Below are 17966 nucleotides of genomic sequence, written 5' to 3' on the forward strand. Positions count from 1 at the left end.
TGAATTGCCGAGGTCCGCATCCGCTTAACGGATCTGGCACAGATCTGCCATTTCCTGACCGAAGAATAAAAGTTGAGGGAACACGGGCGGCCATCGGCCGTAACGAATTGATCAGAAGTCGCTATACACAACACTTGATGTGTTGCTGATATGCAGAGGTTCGAAGCGCTCAACTTATTCTGAACACTGCTATGTCTGTGCCGTGAATTGATGAAGGTGACCACCAGTGGGGTAAAGGCTCCGTGCTCCTGGTGAGGCATGAGCAAGGCTGAGGTCACATGACCAGGCGCGTGGCTTCGTCCACTTTAATCCACTTTCGTCACGCGTCACTTGTCGCGTCTCATCCCACTCTTCTTTCCAGTTTTATCAAAACATACAGAATACCGCTACTCACTTTTGTCTTGGTTCTTGCCTACTTATCTACTCTCCCATGCCTCTCATGTCTCGATGACAACATTACTTAGTACGGCCAAAGGTCTTATCCGTAGTTTTGCTGGCATTGATCCCTCTACCAGCATGGATGTCCAAGAGCCTTCAATGGCCACTGCGCCTCTCAAGCAGGCTGGCCTATTTGCCCAGTGTAGCTTTGCTATCATCCGCAATGCTGACCTTTCAAATGAAGATGCGGAGGTGGTAAGTGATAGACACTTTGAACTCTTGTCGCACATACTGACCCATCACAGACTGCAAAGGAACTGCGCCTGCATGATGGCGCGGTCATTATCGACAATTATCCTGACGAAGCGCTGGACATAGCCGGCCTCACTCACGTCATTTCTCCCACATACGATTTCCCAGACTACAACATCTGCTCCGACGCCATGATTCCGGTTGTCAAGCCCACTTGGGTGCAACATTCCCTGGCCAGAAGCAAGCTCTTGAATCCAAGACAATATAGTCCAGATCCTCGGCTGTTTCTCTCCGATATTACTGCCTGTGTTTCCGCTCTTCCAGAAGGCGATGCAGATGCCATTGCAGGTGGGGTACTGGCAATGGGTGGATTGTTCTCGGCGAAACTTACAGGCCTGACCACCCATATAATTGCTGTAGACTACGACTCGGAATCTTGTGTGATGGCACGAAACAGAAACATGCAGGTCAAGATTGTTCTTCCACATTGGGTTGATGATTGCTTGAAGCTAGGCAGAAAGATTGACGAACACCCTTACACATTACCCAGCCCAGAGATATTCAACCCTCCACTGGACAAGGCACCAGGTGCTAAGCGCAAGACTTTGGTGGAAGGGGCCACTCACTACGACCCATCGAACAAAATGCCATCTCCGGGTGCTCCACGGAAACTAGAAAGAGTCTTCAAGAAGAAAACAGTCATGTTGGCAAACGACTTAGGGATATCACAGTATCTCCGAGGCATTCTAGATGGAATGATAACGACAAGTGGTGGGAAGCTCACCGATTCAGTCGCCAAGGCCAACATGTATATCTGCAAATATCGTGAAGGCCACGACTACAAGGTTGCATCAAAGTCGGGTAAAGATGTTGGAAATCTAGCTTGGCTTTATTATCTCATCACGTTCGATCAGTGGACGTCTCCCACTCGGCGCCTGCTCCATTATCCTATCACCAAGGAAGGTATCGCTGGCTTTTCCGGTCTGAAGATCAGCCTTTCAAATTACAGTGGCGAAGCACGAACCTACCTTGAAAATTTGATTACTGCAGCCGGAGCCGAATGCACCAAAACACTGAAGCAGGACAATACTCATCTTATTACGGCGCATGGATTAAGCGAGAAATGTGCTGCCGCAAAAGATTGGTGTATCCCCATTGTCAATCACCTATGGATCGAGGAAAGCTACGCAAAGTGGAAAATGCAAAGTGTCACTGAGGGGAGATACGTTCATTTCCCAGCACGAACCAACTTGAGCGATATCGTGGGAAGCACTCAATTGGATCGTTCGATCCTTGAACAAAATTTCTTTCAAGACAGTGACATCGAGATGGCTGATGCCCCAGTGTCAGGTCCCATGCGCCAGGTGAACCAAAACGCCACCAAAGGTGCTCGAGGTCGTCAACGAAGCTCGGATGCAGGGATGAATGATGCAGAGAAGTTCAGGACCCCAGCACCATCGAAATTTGCCGCAATGGGGAAAGAAAACGTCACACCGTCTACGAACAATAGCCGCAAGTCTAAAGATGTTGCGTCTGCACGTCTACATGACTTGACAGGCGACATGTTGTTGTATGAAAAGGAACGAAAACGTGTTGGCGGCGTCGTCTATGGTGGGAGAAGGAAGAATGATGAAGAACGTGTTCAACCAAATCGCAAGCGATCTGTCAGTGAAGCTTCTGAGGACGAGATCACTGAAGACAGTGAAGCAAAAAGAACAAAACGCAGCAATCCAGCACCTCAAATCCATCTAATGATCTCGGGCTACAATAAATGGGTTGGTCACCCCAAAGTTGAGGACAATGACAAGGTATGTTAGGCCGACCCCATATTAAAATCTCTCTAACCATGGCCAGAAACGTCTCCGTGGTTATGGCATCTTGACAACCGTAGATGCAAAGAAAGCGACTCATCTTGCTGCACCACACATTGTCCGGACCCAAAAATTTGTCACAGCACTAGCTTATGCTCCCATGGTCTTATCGACAACGTTCATCGATTCGTGCCTCGACGCAGACGAACTCCTAGACCCCAAAGACTTTTTACTTGATGACAAGGAGAACGAAAAGAAGCTTGGCTTCAAGTTGAAAGTTTCCCGAGAACGTGCCAAGACAAACCATAACCAGCTACTCAAAGGTATCAGCATTTACTGCGCCGAAAGCATCCACGGCGGCTTTGATACTTTCAAGACAATCGTCGATGCCAATGGTGGACAGTGCATGTTGTGGCGGAATCGGAAGAACACCATTGTGCCATCGACCAGGGCAGGAAGCGAAGATAATACCGACAGTGAAGACAATGTTGTCTTCCTGCTGAGCGACAAGAAGAAAGAGAACCAATCTTTGTGGGAGCGTTTCAAAGAAATGGCTCACAACAGCCGCAAGACTCCTCGAATCATCTCACCAGACTGGCTCCTCGAATCTGCCATGTCACAAGAACTTCGCGATCCTGGGCCTTACGACAACGAGTCTGGTTCTGGACAACGAGCATAGCGTTCTCGCTGACCCGTGATGACCGATTTCATGAGATAGGATTCTGTGAGTTGGATATGTGGTAATAGGAGCATTTAGCTTGAGCGATAGTTGTGCATCATGCCTAAGCTGTGAAGCATGATGGGTGATGTAGCTTTCTTGAGATAGATGACACATGGTCAAAAGAACTTGACACCCTGCTGATCATCTGTTCCAAAAACTTGAGCCTTGCCTTTCTTGACCAGCGTCGCAAGACTTTTCCGGAGTACCTCCATATCCATGGCATAGAACTCCTGCTTCTCAGTCGTCTCACCTTGAACCAGTTCATATAACGTGAGCACCGTTCCCTTCTGACCCGTCTCATCCACCCATCCAGCAATGACATTCGCCCACTCCTCGGGCTTGCGCCACCAAATCCACGCCACGGCCTTCTCTGGCCCAAGCCATTCGGCACGCTCATCCCCGTCTTTACTCACCATGTAGTCGATAACGGCCTTGGCGTCCTTCAGGCTCAGCCGTTTCTTCAACGTACTGTTGTGGAACAGCGGTGTGTCGAGGACGTCGATTATTTGGACCTGGAAAATCCGGTGGTGCTGGCAGTACCGCTGTATGAAGATCGACCATTTCTTCAGCTGCGCTTGCCGAGTCAGTGCCGTCGGTTGTGCGCTGAAGAATGGTGGGAAGTGGTAGCTCTTGGGGAAGATGAAATCCGTAGTGGGTGATGTTGAGGTATTGGTTGTAGTCTCCTGGACAGATAGGGCCATTTCTATTTGCTTATTCCAGGGCCTTTGGATTCTTGCAGGCTATTTCTCATTGAACATCTGCGTCATAAGATACCTCTAAGTAGGTAGAGATCATCGACAGCCTCTTCTTGGCGTGAGGGAAGAGCAATCCGAAACTCTGAGATTGGAACAACTGATTCCGATAGCCGCTAGAAACCAGTTCAAAAGCGTGAAGTGTCCTTTACAGTCATTCAAGGCGGCAATGGCAATCGAATAGCATTGTGTGCATGTGAATACCTGTGTATCAGGTCCCTACAGTACAAAGCAGCGTGAATAATGCGAGTGAGGGAAAACACGCTAGGAGATACAGTTTATCCGATAAATTCTTGGCATTCTCGTCGCGCTTCTTCTTGATCTGGAGATCCCGCGTACCCTGGGCTAGAAAAGTGTTGTAGAACCTCAATTTCAATGGCGGCCCTTGGATGCCACTCAACACCATTGTGAACTCTCTGTCAATTCAACAGCGCGTCAATTGACCTTGAGAATACAACGGGATCCCTCTCGCGCAATCACGCGAACCTCACAATTTCCTCGCCCCTCGCACACCTTCTACCACCATGCCGCGAAAGCGCACTCGTGACGAAATGGAGGCCTCTGAGCCCCAGGAGAAGAAACAAGACTCATCACTGCTACATAAGATACGGAACATGTGGGAATTTGCCTCTGTAATGCAATTTATCTTTATGTTTGGCAAGGCTATCAAGATCGACGAAGACTTTGACATCGAGGTTCGCCCAACTTCCATCAATCCATCCCTTGTTTCTCCTCAAATGTTGTCGGCGGAGTACATGGGACGCGCGGAATGACTAATTTGATCTTTTCAGGACTTTGAGAACGAATGCCTAAGTCCAGGCCATTCCGAGAAACTTGAACAAATCGGGCTGACCCTTCTGAAATGGATCTCTTCCCATCGAGGCCTCAAGTGAGTTGAGTCTGCTCGACTACAATCCAAGTGGCTAATGTAATTATAGCTATGATATTTGGGATGAATACACTCGACGGCAATACTTGGCAAAAGCCCCTCAACTCAACCCCTATGGTGACGAAGAGACCCCGAGACGATTCCGAGACTTCGATATTTTCACAAAGATCAGAATCTTGCATCAGTTGACGGTCTGGACCTTCTGGAATCCTGATCGCTTGAGAGAGAAGATGGTAGAGCACCCGCGCGATGCTGATCAGATAGAATGGGTATGTTGCAAAGTCAGGTCCGGATCATCCCATCCGCTGATAATTCCGCACAGCGTATCGAAGAATTTGGTTATGACAGAGACGACCGCCAATACTATCTGCTTGATGACAATCGATTCTATAGACGCACAGAACCTGCCCTACCCTCTGCGCCGGCACCCAAAAAGAAAGCAAAGGCCAACACACTGAAAGCAATCGCAGCGAGGAGAAGAGCAAGCAAGCGCAGAAAGATTGAATCTGAAACTCCAGAGGCAGAAGACACGTCTGAACTCATGAATGAAGAAGATGGATCTGCTAATGACGTGAGCCCCGATCCGTCTCAAGCTGATACCTTTGGTGGCTATAAGTGGGAATGTCTCGCGATAACACTCAAAGACTACGAAGGGCTGTGTCTATCGTTTGCAAAGAGCAAAGACCCCAACGAGAAAGCCCTTAAGGAGCGTATCGAAGAAGAGGTCATCCCTATTATTCAAAATGCCGAGGAGAGACACCAACGTAAAATGGAGCGCCGCCAGAGAGAGTTGATGATGATGGAGAAGATGGTAGGTGCAAAGCGTTCAAGCAGATTAGCCGACAAGCAAGACAAAGAGCGTCGAGAAGCTGAAGCGATCGAGAATGATCGCAAACAGCTCGCTGAACTGGCAGCCGCCCACCGTGAGCAGGAGAGACAGGAGCAGATGGAACAAGAAAGACAATATCGCATGATGACTCGAGAACAAAGGATCAAGGATCGCGAATACAAGCGCCTTCTTAAGATGGAGGAACTTGAAAGAGACGCTGCTGAGGAAAGAAGAATTGCGGAGGGTGAGATCCGCGGTTCTGATCGAAATCTAAAGCAACGTATCGAAAAGAACAAGAAAGAACTCGAAGATCTTTCTGCTGAGGAAGAGTGGACATTTGATTGTTCACGGTGTGGCAAGTATGGGAAGAACTACGTGAGTATTTCTGAATTTTCTACAGCTGACATCGACTAACACCTCCTAGGATGATGGTGCTCATAGCGTTGCTTGTGAGCGTTGCAACGTGTGGCAACATAGCAAGTGCTTGGGCATTTCCAAAGCTGCAGCCGAAAAGGCTGATTTCATCTTCGTTTGTCAAGATTGCAAACAGAAGGAAGAAGACGCAAAGAAGCCGAAAGTTACCATCAAATTCAAAGTCGGCACATCTTCATCCCCTGCTCCACCAAGTCCAGCCTCAACTCAAACTCGTTTCGTCAGCGTTGACATCCCCAAGGCTAATAAGGCTGGGGAATCAAATCAAACCGGAGCTTTGAATGAGACACAGATGCAACAATCCTCACCACCCAGTCAATCTATCAACGCCTCATCCCCTACATACCCCAGGCACAACGGCACTTTCCATCATTACAGCCATCCTCAAACCTCAAATTCACCTTCTCGTCCAATCTCGTCAACCTCGCAGCAATCTCCGAACTCGATCGTGTATAGAAACCACAATTCAGTGTCACACGCTGCTCTCCCTCAACCCCTGCTACATCGTCCCACTGGTCATACAACCCAAAGTTCATCGATTCCATCTCATCCTTCATCCGCCAGCACGCCTCAACAGAACGGAAATGCAAGTTCCAGAGCACAAACTATATCTGCCGCTCCTAGTCAGGTCTGGCAAGGTCAGACTCCAGGCAATGCTCGTGCGGCTGGTGATGTCGCTCGGCTTCCTTCTCCTGTGCTCAATCGCCCCACCATGTCACCGACACAAGGCAATATGGATGTCGGTCCTGTGGCTGGAGTACCTCAGAAATCCTCAGTCCATGGTCGAGCCACAAATGGCCATGCTCATAATCTCAATGGTGTCACGCAATATCCACTGGCAACTCCTCGTGCTAACAGCAATATCGCTTCAGCTGAGACACCTAACACGGTTCCACTTTCTGGCCTTTCACCTAAGAAGCAACAAACACCAGTTGCATTTGCGACAACACTCCACGTTCCGAAATCTGGTGGATTATCGACACCTCTGACAAGCTCACAACAGGCATCGCTCAATACCTCCGCTGGCTCAGGAGCCTCTCAAGTCCAGAAAAGATCCGTCAGTGGAACTCTCATCCTCCCACCCATTGAGAATCTGAGGCCGAGCCCCGAACAAATGAGAAATATGAGCAGCAACGAACCTGTTCCGACACCCAGCAAGCAATCCCCACCTCAGACCTTTCCCAATGGAGCTCTTGCGAGCGCCTCCGAAGATCAAGCCCCAGTGCAGCAGAGTCCAGCTATCACACCTACTGGGTTGGGAATCAGTGCTCCTCCTTGATAGTTGGTTCCAGCGATTAGCGGGAAGCCAGGATTTATTGGCAAGGTACTCTTGCGACAGAACGATCTTGGGGTTTGTGCAAGTCTCATGATTCGATTTGGACATTCACATTTTATATTGGGAACTCTCAATCAGAGTATTGGTGATGGCCACTGGAGATCCACCCTTGGTTGTGCAACCGCCCACATGTCGATTGGAGCAGGCTCTCTTGGTTGGTGAGAACAAGCGATTGTATAGGACTATTGATTAATATGCTATCAATGAGCAAATGAAAATGAGCTGAGTTAACGCACGATACCCTGGATGCGGCTATGCCACAGTGAACCGGAAGCATAAGCTGGATCATGCACACAAGGCGAGATATGGATGTGGTCGCTAAATTAGCCAGGCCTATCATTAGAACATCCTGTCTTCCTTTTTCCTCGTCAAAGGCTCGAAACGCATAGTATGAATTGCTTCACAACCGTTCTAGTACTAACAACTTCATCTTAATACTTGCCCCCCTCAACGAATCCTCCGATGTATTTCTCACCACTTTTATCTTTCCTTCCTTCTCCAACCCCTCAACAACAGTTTTATACCCACCCGATTCCCAAATATCCTCTCTGACTGTGACAGCTGCACAGCCACCAGTTTTCAGCAACCTGGAGAACTCCCGGAGCACGCCAGGCCCAACATGGCCCTGCGTCAGCACACCTACGCATATAACACCGTCGTAAGACCCATCCTCGATCGACTCCAGCGACCCGGACATATCAGCCGTGTCGAGACGCCTGTACGCGCCGGTCTTACGCGCGACGTCGAGCATACCTGTGCTCAAATCGATGCCATCGATGTCGGTATTGATCTTTGGATCTCGAGCTGGAGTTTGCAAGGCCAGTGCCGCACCAACGATTCCTGTACCGCAGCCGGCGTCGAGGATCTGGAGTGGAGTTTCACTGCTGTTAGCATCGCTGAAGAAGTCCAGCAGTGCCGCGGCAGTGAGGGCGGGTGCTACCCAATCATGTGATGGGTCGGCTAGATCTTGGTCATAAGTAGCTGCCCATTCATTGTAGAGGTCGCGAGCTTCGTCAACGCCGCTCAATTTGTATGCTCGTGTGAGGAATGGTCGGTCTGCCTCATGGTTTGTAGTATTCGTGACCATGGCTTAGATGTTCCTAAGTGGGTACTTGTTTGCTATGCCTTCGGAGGGGACGAGGCTGCCGAGGTCAGACTGAAAACCACTGCTAGCTCTTCTTACGATGAATGAAACCGGCTACAATTGAAGAACGGGGATGAGTATTTCCCACCACATTGGAGATCGACTGGGCAAGCGGGGTATTCAGCACACGTCATGTCTGGCTAATTTCCCTGCCACTTGCTGGAGTTTCTCTTTGGATTGTCATTTGCAGAAGAACTATAGCTTTGCAAGAAGGATTTGAAAGAAAAACATGGGGCGAAACATTTATGACAGCGACATGTTGCGGAATAGAAAAACATATGTTCCGAAAGTGCACCATAGTGGAGGTGGGAGGATCGTGTTCTAGGCCACGCAACCATCGAAATGCATCCGAGATGACTGAGTGAGATAATCTGTGCACGGCCTTTCCAGTCTATTTATGGGGGTATCAATTACCTAAGGGATTCTGAAATGGGTTACATATGTGCTCACGGCGCCCACGGGTTCCTTGCGGATGATGCTGAGGAGTAACGGGAAGAGCTTTTTTTAAAGTTGCCCAAGGTAGGCGACCTGTGGTGCTTGGTATAGCTTGTTTTGCTAGTCTCGAAGCTTTACGCGTCCCGAAAGCTGAAGTCTCAGAGTGTTGATATGAGAGAAATTACCTTACTTGTGAAACCATTCTTTTTTTTGAATAGCTGGCATCGGATGCCGAGGTGGAGGCCGCCACAGGTCCAGCATCGTCCCTGCAACCGGCCAGAGTGAGTGGCCAACCGGCGTGGAAACTCTCTCCCCTTTCGTGCTTACACGCCGCGGAAGTGATTGGCCTACGTTCGCCCGGTGAGTACCAGAGTCTAGGCTTCAAGCACTGACAGACCTTAGAGTATAATGTATGGAGTTTCACATCATGGTAGGGCCTGCGTATTGGGCTGTGTTTCTCGGTGAGCCAGGAGTGAAGGGCAACCCCCTTGGAAACGGGCAAAAGTTTAACGTGGTGGATCGTTGTTTTTTTGTACGCGTGGCGCTCCCCTGACTTGTACCTTCGGGACTGGGACATTTGACGGGAAATATAATACCATTTGCTTTGAAGCATGAATGGCAGCAATGCTTCCTCAAAAGGCCGCTCGTTTCTTGGTGCTGATTATTGATTCTACGCAAGTCGAGTGGCCGACATAGTTCTTTCACGGTGGTCTCATACCCAATTTTTCGTTCTTCAGCACCTATATTCCCCGTCTTCGAACATGTCGGGATATATTCTTCAGTCCGAGGAGGAAGCAAGCAAGGATCTTGCCATTCAAGGCGTCCGGACTTTACCAGATCTGCTAAAACGGCAAGCAGAATGCCGTGGACAAGCCACTCTTTTTTCATTTCGACCCCAGGAGGACTGTGGGTTGACAACTCTCTCTTATGTCGAAGCATACACAAGATCTTGCGCTCTAGCGCGAGCATTAATTGGAAGACTTTCACACTCAAGCACAACAAATCCGGTCGTCGCTATATGGCTGGAAAGATCAATTGACCTACATCTTGCAATTCTAGCTACCACTACTTCAGGTGCTGCGTGGCTACCATTTGATGCCGATGTCCCTGCTGAACGAGTCAATGCATGTCTGCAGGACAGCCATGCAAATATCCTACTATGCGATGAGCATCACCGAAAAGCTGCCATCCGAGCAGTTGAAGGGCTGCAAGGATGTCAAGTCGTCACATTTGAAGAGTTATCTGGTCAAGCAGAATACACGATCGAGCCACGAAGTTGCCTACTCAAACCCCAGCCAGGAGACACCGCGTATATAATCTACACCTCGGGAAGTAGCGGAACGCCGAAAGGTATCGAAATATCGCATCATGCAGCTCTCATGTTTTGCCTTAGCGAAAGGACAATTCTTGCAACCAACTCGAACGACGTTGTCTGGCAAGGTTTCTCTGCAGCTTTTGATATGTTCATTGAAGAGACGTAAGCCATCAAATAGTGTCAGAGTTTACTTGACGAATGCTGATCATGACAAACAGATGGGTCAGTATAGCCGGTGGAGCACATCTGGCGATCGGAAGCCGAAGCGAATGTCAAGACGTCCCCGGTCTGGGAGGTGCGAATGGTATCTGGGCCCAACGTGGAGTCACCCTAGTCAACGCAGTGCCTACCCTCATCAACATTATGACCTCCCTCGATGATGATTGTCGACTGCCACCTCTTATCCGGCTCCTAAATCTAGGTGGCGAAGCTTGCCCCTTGGCTTTGGTCAATCGCCTATGGTCACCTAGCCTGCGTATTGTCAACACATACGGCCCTTCCGAAACTACTGTGACCGCTACTTACAAAGAACTTTTTCCAGAGCAGACAGTCACCATTGGTAAGCCACTTCCAGGCTATCACGCTTTATTACTGCCTGTACTGGATGATATACCCACATCTTGGGCCCCTCTTGAGATCAAAGAGGGCATAGAGGGTGAACTTGCCATTGGTGGTCAATGCCTTGGAAAAGGTTACGTTGGACGAGCAGCACTCACTCAAGAAAAGTTCATAAATCATCCACTGCCCTCTACCTCTGGTGAGCGATTGTACCGGACTGGGGACAGAGTGAAACTTGATCATAACCTGGATGTTGTGTTCCTGGGACGCATCGACGCCCAAGTCAAGCATCGCGGCTTCCGCATCGAGCTTGGCGAGATTGAACAATCCATCGCTGCACATCCAGAGGTACAGACAGCAGCTGTGATCTTGTCATCAGCCACAGATCGCCTCGAAGCCTACATCGTCCCTAAAGATGGTGGTGCTGTTGACGCCAAAGATATCCGCAGTGTTCTTCGCCACCTACCTGCGTACATGATGCCGGAAGCTTTCTTCTTTATCCCAGCGGAAGAGTTACCTCGGCTTCCAAGTGGCAAAATCAATGCAAGAGCCCTTCAAGAAAAGTCATCTCAAATGGCCTCGACAGTCGAGACTGACGATTTGAAGGAAAAAATCAATTGTTCTGTTCTTGTCCTTGACGACGCTGACTCGGATCTGGGCGTTCTATTGCGAACAATATCTGATGTCTTCCCACAGTGCAACAATCTTACCTCCACGCTTGATCTTTTCGATGATCTCGGTTGTCACAGCTTGCTCGCTGCGAAGCTTGTTTCAAAGCTTCGCAACGAGAGTCCAACGGGTTCCTGTTTCAAGCACCTTGGTCTACAGGATATTTACGTCCACCGTACTCCTGAAAAGATCATTGCAAGTCTAATCGAGAGATCGTCGTACGCTAAGGAAGAAACCTCCTCACAGAACTCAATGATCACAGGGGAAACTCTAGTATCATCTATGGCAGATCGATGGCCTGTTTCACGCCGAAGATACATTCTTTGTGGCTTGGCACAGTTGCCCGCCCTAGTGCTTTTGTTCTTTATAGCTGGTATCAGCCTGGTCGGACCATATCTGGTCTTCTACGCTTTGCTAATGCTGTACGACATCGGTACCGCCATTTCCGGAGCCTACATCTCTTTCGTCGGGTTGCCAATTCTCCGTGCTGTGATCGCCATTCTTGGGAAATGGTTGGTGCTTGGCAAAGCAAAGCCTGGCGAATACCCCCTGTACGGCATATACTATTATAGATGGTGGCTTGCGGACCAGTTTATAAAGCTGATCGATATGGTTACAATTGCCGAGACGCCTATGTTACCAGCTGTTCTTCGATGCTTGGGAGCCAACATCGGCATTGGATGTCATATGGGCATCATTTATATCGGTGCTGCGATGGATCTGGTTTCGATTGGCGATGATGTCTGCATAGGAAAGGACACCATGCTTTGCACAAGCTGGGTGGAGCGAGGGCGCCTCATCTTGAAAGAAGTCCGAATCGAATCAGAATCAAACATTGGTAGCCATTGTGTCATTGATGGTGGCACGATCATTGAGGAGGGTGCTGAATTAGGGCCCCTGAGCATGGTACCAGGCGGAACACGCATCCCACTTGGTGAGCATTGGGCTGGCTCTCCTGCAAAGTTCAAATGCTTGGTGCAGGACATTGGGCTTATGAAGGCGAATCGTCCGGGTACCATACGTGTCACTTGCATGATCCTGGCGGTAGCTACCAGCTCTGCGCTTCTGCTACCGGTTCTGTTCTTTGGCCCACAGATTCCAAGCATGATGTTGTTCGACTTCGTTCACATCCCCAATGTTAACGCATGGGAACAGACGGCTATCGCTATTGCACCTGCCGCAGTCGTCTACCTGTTCCTTACCTACGTTGAGCTTCTCTTCCTGCGCTGGGTTGTGCTTGGCAAAGTTGTGGAGAGTTCATATCGTACCACTTCAGTGTATTGGTTTCGGAAGTGGCTGGTTGGCCGTCTTATGGATATGAGTCTCAACATCCTCCATCCGATCTACGCGACACTTTACGTTGTACCCTTCCTGAGATCATTGGGCGTCAAAATCGGCCGTGGAGCAGAAGTTTCGACGGCTCGTGGCATCAACTTCGAGCTCACAGAGATTGGTGAGGAGTCATTTGTTGCGGACCACGTTCTTTTAGGCAACGAAACAGTACGAAATCATATAGTAACGCAGAAAAAGACAATTCTCAAGAATCGAGCCTTTGTTGGAAATGCAGCGCATGTGCACCAAGGTGCAGTGCTGGCTTCCAATACTCTGGTTGGCGTTCTCTCAACCACACCGGATACACCGCTTCAGGAAGGCCAGAGTTGTTTTGGAAGCCCGCCTATCCTCATGCCTGCTCGCCAACAGGCCAAGGTCAATCATGCTGAGCATCTTTTGTATAAGCCGCGCCGCAGCCAGATTGCCTTACGACTTTTCATTGAAGGCTCACGTATCCTGTTACCTCGTCTGGTTATCACCGCTGGCCTTGGTTTTTCTACGCTCCTTCTTGGTCACATATTTGACCACTTGGGACCCGTCGCAAGTGTGTTCTTACTGCCAGTCGTCTACTTTTTTCGTGAGTGTCATCCCCTTACCTTTTTTGTCATTACCCCAAGCTGACTGTGGTAGTTTTTGGGATTCCATCCTTCTGTACAACACTCATCTTCAAACTTATGCTCATTGGACGCTATCAATCAGCTGAATGGCCTCTATGGAGTTCCGATGTCTGGAGGTCCGAATTCGTCACCTCGACCTACGAGACCTTGACGGCACCTTTCTTACTTGACATGCTCACCGGAACCCCCTATCTCGCCATGTTTCTACGGTTGCTCGGCGTGAAAGTTGCATCCCGAGTCACTTTACTCTCCCACGACATCACCGAGTTCGACATGGTGAGCATCGGAGAAGAGGCAGTCTTGAACATGCACGCTGCACCGCAGACGCATTTGTTCGAGGACCGTGTCATGAAGGTCGGACACGTGCACTATGAGGCGCATGCTTGCGCTAAGCCTTACTCGGTCTGTCTGCCAAACAGTCGTGTCGTTGAGGGCGGACAGCTTGGATGCCTTTCGCTGCTCATGAAGGGCGAGGCTGTCCCGGCGAATGAAATCTGGGAAGGGGCGCCAATTGCGCCTGTTAGGAGAAGATCTTAGAGAAGCGTCCGTGTGACTTGCGCATTGCATGCTATGGATCTAGAGAATAGATAGATATCCGATGTTCTTAGAGTCCAAGATTCGTGGAATACATGTTCCGACATACAAGATCATCGAGTCTCTATTTTAAAGTCATGGATGTGACTGGTATGGCGGTCAACACAGTTATGTTCCCTCGCGCACAAGGCCAATATTGTGGGTGGAAGAAGCCTAACTAAAGTAGCCTGTGTACTGAGCCTCATTGAAGGGGCCACGGGCGCGCCGTGTGGCGCTTTGGGGATGACGCTTCGGCCCGGTGTGAAAACCTTGGGTACGCATGTCAAGCCAGAAATTCGTGGAATAGCTATTAAAGTGGCAGAGGACTATGTATTGCCAGAGCGAAAGGATCGGTGGATCTATCTTGAGCTGTTTCAATCGTGTGCAGTAAATACAAGAAAGACCTTTGACACTTTAATTGTCGGGCTCCGCGTGTACCATCCGATGAATTCATTAGCATGATTAGGAAGGCTCAGAGACATTACATAGCATTCGCTCGTTGATTGCAGATCTATCCCATTTCATATGCTAGGTACACCGTATCATGATATATCCTCCTGCGCAATCGCAGCATGCAAATTCCGATATGGTCCCTGGACGCCCGCTCAGTTCGCGATTCAAAGCCTCTCCAAGAAAATGACCCGCGACTCATAATCCCCGTCGAAAGGAATCTGGATACCGCCATTCATCAACGTGGCACCAGAGAACACCTTCTCGCCATCCAGTCGATACCGGGCGCCGGCCTCTAGACCCTGGAGCTTCAGCACGGGTATCTCATGCATTGTGGTGGACAGCATTTGGAAGGCGAATAACACGGCTTGGCTCCCGTCCGGCGAGACGACTATAGCGGCCGGATGGCTCGATTGCTCAGGCAAGCGTAACCGCCAGAGATCGCCCGTGATGACGATCGGATTGATCCGCTCCGCCAGCGCAATGAGGCCGGGGATTTTCTTCCTCTCGGCCTCCTCAAGCTGGTCTGGGTCGAGCTCGAAGCCGAACGAGCCACCCATCATGGCCACGTGTGCTCGGAACTCTATGGATTGTGTTCGTTTGGTGGCGTGGCTGGGGGCCGCACCCACGTGTGCGCTGATGCTTGATAGCGGGTAGACGACCGATGTGCCGAAATGGATGTTGATACGCTCGATGCCGTCCATATTGTCGGAGGCCCAGATTTGGGGGAAGTATTGTAACACGCCGGGGTCGAAACGGCCACCACCAGCCGCACAGCCTTCCCATAGGATATTGGGGAAGCGGCTCGTGAGGGCATCGAAGACCTTGTACATCCCGAGGATGTACGAGTGGTAGGTTTGTGGTGTTGCGCTCTCGTGAATGGCGCGGTTGTGGTCCCACTTGACATAAGAGATGTCTGCACTTTCTAGCAGTGACGAGATAGAATCGATGACTGATTTCTGGACTTCGTGAAGGGCTAGATTGAGAACGAGTTGGTTTCGTGCTTCACTGCGATCGTGCATACCGGCGCTCATTACCCAGTCAGGATGGTTGGCGTATAGTTCCGAATTGCGGTTGACCATTTCCGGTTCGATCCAAATGCCGAATTGCATTTTCTCACCAGATTTCGCAACGGGTAGTTGGGTGATTTTATCGACAGTGGGCTTCAGGCCTTTGGGGAATTTTGCAGGGTTGGCAACCCAATCGCCCAGGCCAGCTTTGTCGTTGATGCGAGGATATTTATGACCAAACCAGCCGTCGTCAAGCACAAAGAGTTTCAGACCAAGGCCGGCGGCCGTTGTTGCCAATTTCTCAACCTTTTCCCCATCAAAATCAAAGTAGAGGCCCTCCCAACTGTTCAGAAGTGCAGGTCTGGTCTGATTAACGATTTTGCTCTTGATCAAATTCTGACGGTAAAGACGGTGATAATTGCGTGACATTCCGCCCATGCCTGAAGCGGAGTAAACAGCCACACATTCAGGTGAAGCAAGTGTCTCACCTGGCTGTAAAGGCCAGGACAACTGATACTTGTTCATCCCGATCGAGGCGCGTACAAGGCCATGGGGACTCTTCTCGACTTCAGCAAGGAATGACCCTGTATAAACTAACGAGAAACCCCATGCATCGCCGTGCGATTCGGTTGTGGTCGATGATGTGATTCCGAGAAAGGGGTTGTAAAAATGTGACGAGTATCCGGTATTGCTACCAAAGCTGTAGATCCAACCCGGTCAGCGTTAATCAAACCATGTTTATTGTTCGACTAACCTTTGCATTCCATATTCCACTTTCCGACGGAACTGAGAGCGCTCCCGTGTCCATTCACCACGCAGACCAACCATATCGTATTCCGCATACGGAAGATCGATGCTCAAGCTGGCCATCTTTTCTACTGTTACAGGATTTTCACTCTTGTTGGTAAGGACAACCCGTCGCACAATCGCATCATGCTCCACGAACACTGAATAGATAAGATCCGCCTGAACGTGCGAATGTGAGTCGTACATTCGCACAATGAGTGTTTTCACCTCATCGGCCTCACCAAAGGTTGCAGGAAGATCTGAAAACTCCGGCTTTCCATCAATCACCTCGTAAGACTGATACTTGAAGTGGCTGACGGTAAAGCCTTCGTGATGCTTCAGAAAGACAGCTGGATTGCGGAAATCACCCTTGCCAAGTTCTGGGAACTCGCGGCGGAGATGGCTCGTCGTTGACCAACCATTTGGTGGTGTTGTACCAGGAATAGCTGGATCCTCGGTCACCAAACCACCAAAATGGTCAGACATGAGATCGCCTGTCCTCTCATCAACATGAAAGCGGTATGACATACCCTTTCCATTCAGGGCGAAGGATTTGCCATTGGCGACGATCGCTGTGGACGTATTAGCTTTCTTATTTCCATGACTTCTCCGACGGAACAGTCGCAAACTCACCCTTTACTCGAGGCTGCTCCGGGCCCGGAGACGAATAGTATCCCATAGAACCCATAGTTGTGTGTGAAGCCATTTAGGAGATCTCAAGCAAGAACCGCTTTCAAATATATATGTGGTGTAAAAATAGATGGCTCTTTTGAAATCAGGTCTGATAGAGGGCATTGTAGGATCGACTGAGGTAGTAATCCTCAAGTCGTGTGGTATCCATTTGAGTTTGATAGCAGTAGCTTGCCGATCGGGCGAAGCGGCGGAGAACTCACAGGAAAACCCTCGGGGAAACACCACAACCAATCCTGCGCTTTTTGTTGCGGGGAAGCATTGTTAAGATCTACTGTTTTGGTTTGACCGAAAAAGTAAGCAACGAGGAAAACCTTCCATTCCGCGACGGGATGGTTTTGATTTGCCGGTATATCACCGTTTCTTGTTGCTTGGAAGTCGATGGCCGGTGTAGAAAGCCGGAGCTGTATGGGTTGGTGTCTTTTATCCAGACATAGTACTCATAGTTCTGATGGAGGGACCACCAAAATAGCCCAATGAATCGGTTTGAGAGCGGTCCGGATGTCTAGGAAGATCCCATGATCGATTACACATGATGCAGTTACCCTGACTCTCATCTCTATCACATCACTGATACGGCTCGGCCAGCAGAACAATTGGAGGTCTCAACACAGTTTGAGGCTTGTCTTTTAGCATGGAGCCGCATACGCCTCAGCCGATGTATATGACTCAGAAGAAACGCGCATGGCTCATTTCAGTTGACCTAGCCGTAAAAGACACTTTGCATGTTGACTGACAAGAGGGTGGATGAACCAAATCATGGACACCCGTGTTACATTGAAAGAGTGGTTCTTTTGACTAAGGCCCTTGGCTGCCGTGGTGCCAAGACGCTGACTCAGCCATGAATTACTTTCGACTGTAATCAGGGCTGGATGCTGCTTCCTTACTGGCACACTATCGAGAAAGATACCAAGGTATGCTTTTATTGCACAAATGTTGTGCTTTGGTAAATTCATAGAGGCCTGCGGGACCTTATGAGGGGTAAAA

General features: G+C 49.6%; 6 protein-coding genes across 6 annotated transcripts; 3 read left to right on the plus strand and 3 right to left on the minus strand.

Annotated features, from left to right (window-relative positions):
- Nucleotides 1–516: 516 nt before the first annotated feature.
- Nucleotides 517–3120, plus strand: LTR84_001939 (uncharacterized protein; the record flags this gene model as incomplete). Its single annotated transcript, XM_064845557.1, has 3 exons — nucleotides 517–633; nucleotides 684–2438; nucleotides 2485–3120. 3 exons carry the CDS (start codon nucleotides 517–519, stop codon nucleotides 3118–3120), a joined length of 2508 nt encoding a protein of 835 aa, XP_064707102.1.
- A 158-nt stretch (nucleotides 3121–3278) lies between these two features.
- LTR84_001940 (uncharacterized protein) lies at nucleotides 3279–3863 on the minus strand (the record flags this gene model as incomplete). The annotated part of the gene is made up of 1 exon (XM_064845558.1): nucleotides 3279–3863. One exon carries the CDS (start codon nucleotides 3861–3863, stop codon nucleotides 3279–3281), a length of 585 nt encoding a protein of 194 aa, XP_064707103.1.
- A 575-nt stretch (nucleotides 3864–4438) lies between these two features.
- LTR84_001941 (uncharacterized protein) lies at nucleotides 4439–7343 on the plus strand (the record flags this gene model as incomplete). Its single annotated transcript, XM_064845559.1, has 5 exons — nucleotides 4439–4609; nucleotides 4706–4803; nucleotides 4853–5072; nucleotides 5126–6007; nucleotides 6057–7343. 5 exons carry the CDS (start codon nucleotides 4439–4441, stop codon nucleotides 7341–7343), a joined length of 2658 nt encoding a protein of 885 aa, XP_064707104.1.
- A 457-nt stretch (nucleotides 7344–7800) lies between these two features.
- LTR84_001942 (uncharacterized protein) lies at nucleotides 7801–8487 on the minus strand (the record flags this gene model as incomplete). The annotated part of the gene is made up of 1 exon (XM_064845560.1): nucleotides 7801–8487. The coding sequence occupies one exon, from the start codon at nucleotides 8485–8487 to the stop codon at nucleotides 7801–7803; it is 687 nt and encodes a 228-aa protein (XP_064707105.1).
- A 1253-nt stretch (nucleotides 8488–9740) lies between these two features.
- On the plus strand, nucleotides 9741–14007 carry LTR84_001943 (uncharacterized protein; the record flags this gene model as incomplete). Its single annotated transcript, XM_064845561.1, has 3 exons — nucleotides 9741–10456; nucleotides 10513–13430; nucleotides 13553–14007. 3 exons carry the CDS (start codon nucleotides 9741–9743, stop codon nucleotides 14005–14007), a joined length of 4089 nt encoding a protein of 1362 aa, XP_064707106.1.
- Nucleotides 14008–14660: 653 nt separating this feature from the next.
- Nucleotides 14661–16977, minus strand: LTR84_001944 (uncharacterized protein; the record flags this gene model as incomplete). The annotated part of the gene is made up of 3 exons (XM_064845562.1): nucleotides 14661–16203; nucleotides 16258–16861; nucleotides 16923–16977. The coding sequence occupies 3 exons, from the start codon at nucleotides 16975–16977 to the stop codon at nucleotides 14661–14663; spliced, it is 2202 nt and encodes a 733-aa protein (XP_064707107.1).
- Between the last annotated feature and the right edge of the window lie 989 nt (nucleotides 16978–17966).

Source organism: Exophiala bonariae, assembly GCF_035927105.1.
Source record: "Exophiala bonariae strain CCFEE 5792 chromosome Unknown scaffold_11, whole genome shotgun sequence".
Taxonomy (NCBI): domain Eukaryota; kingdom Fungi; phylum Ascomycota; class Eurotiomycetes; order Chaetothyriales; family Herpotrichiellaceae; genus Exophiala; species Exophiala bonariae.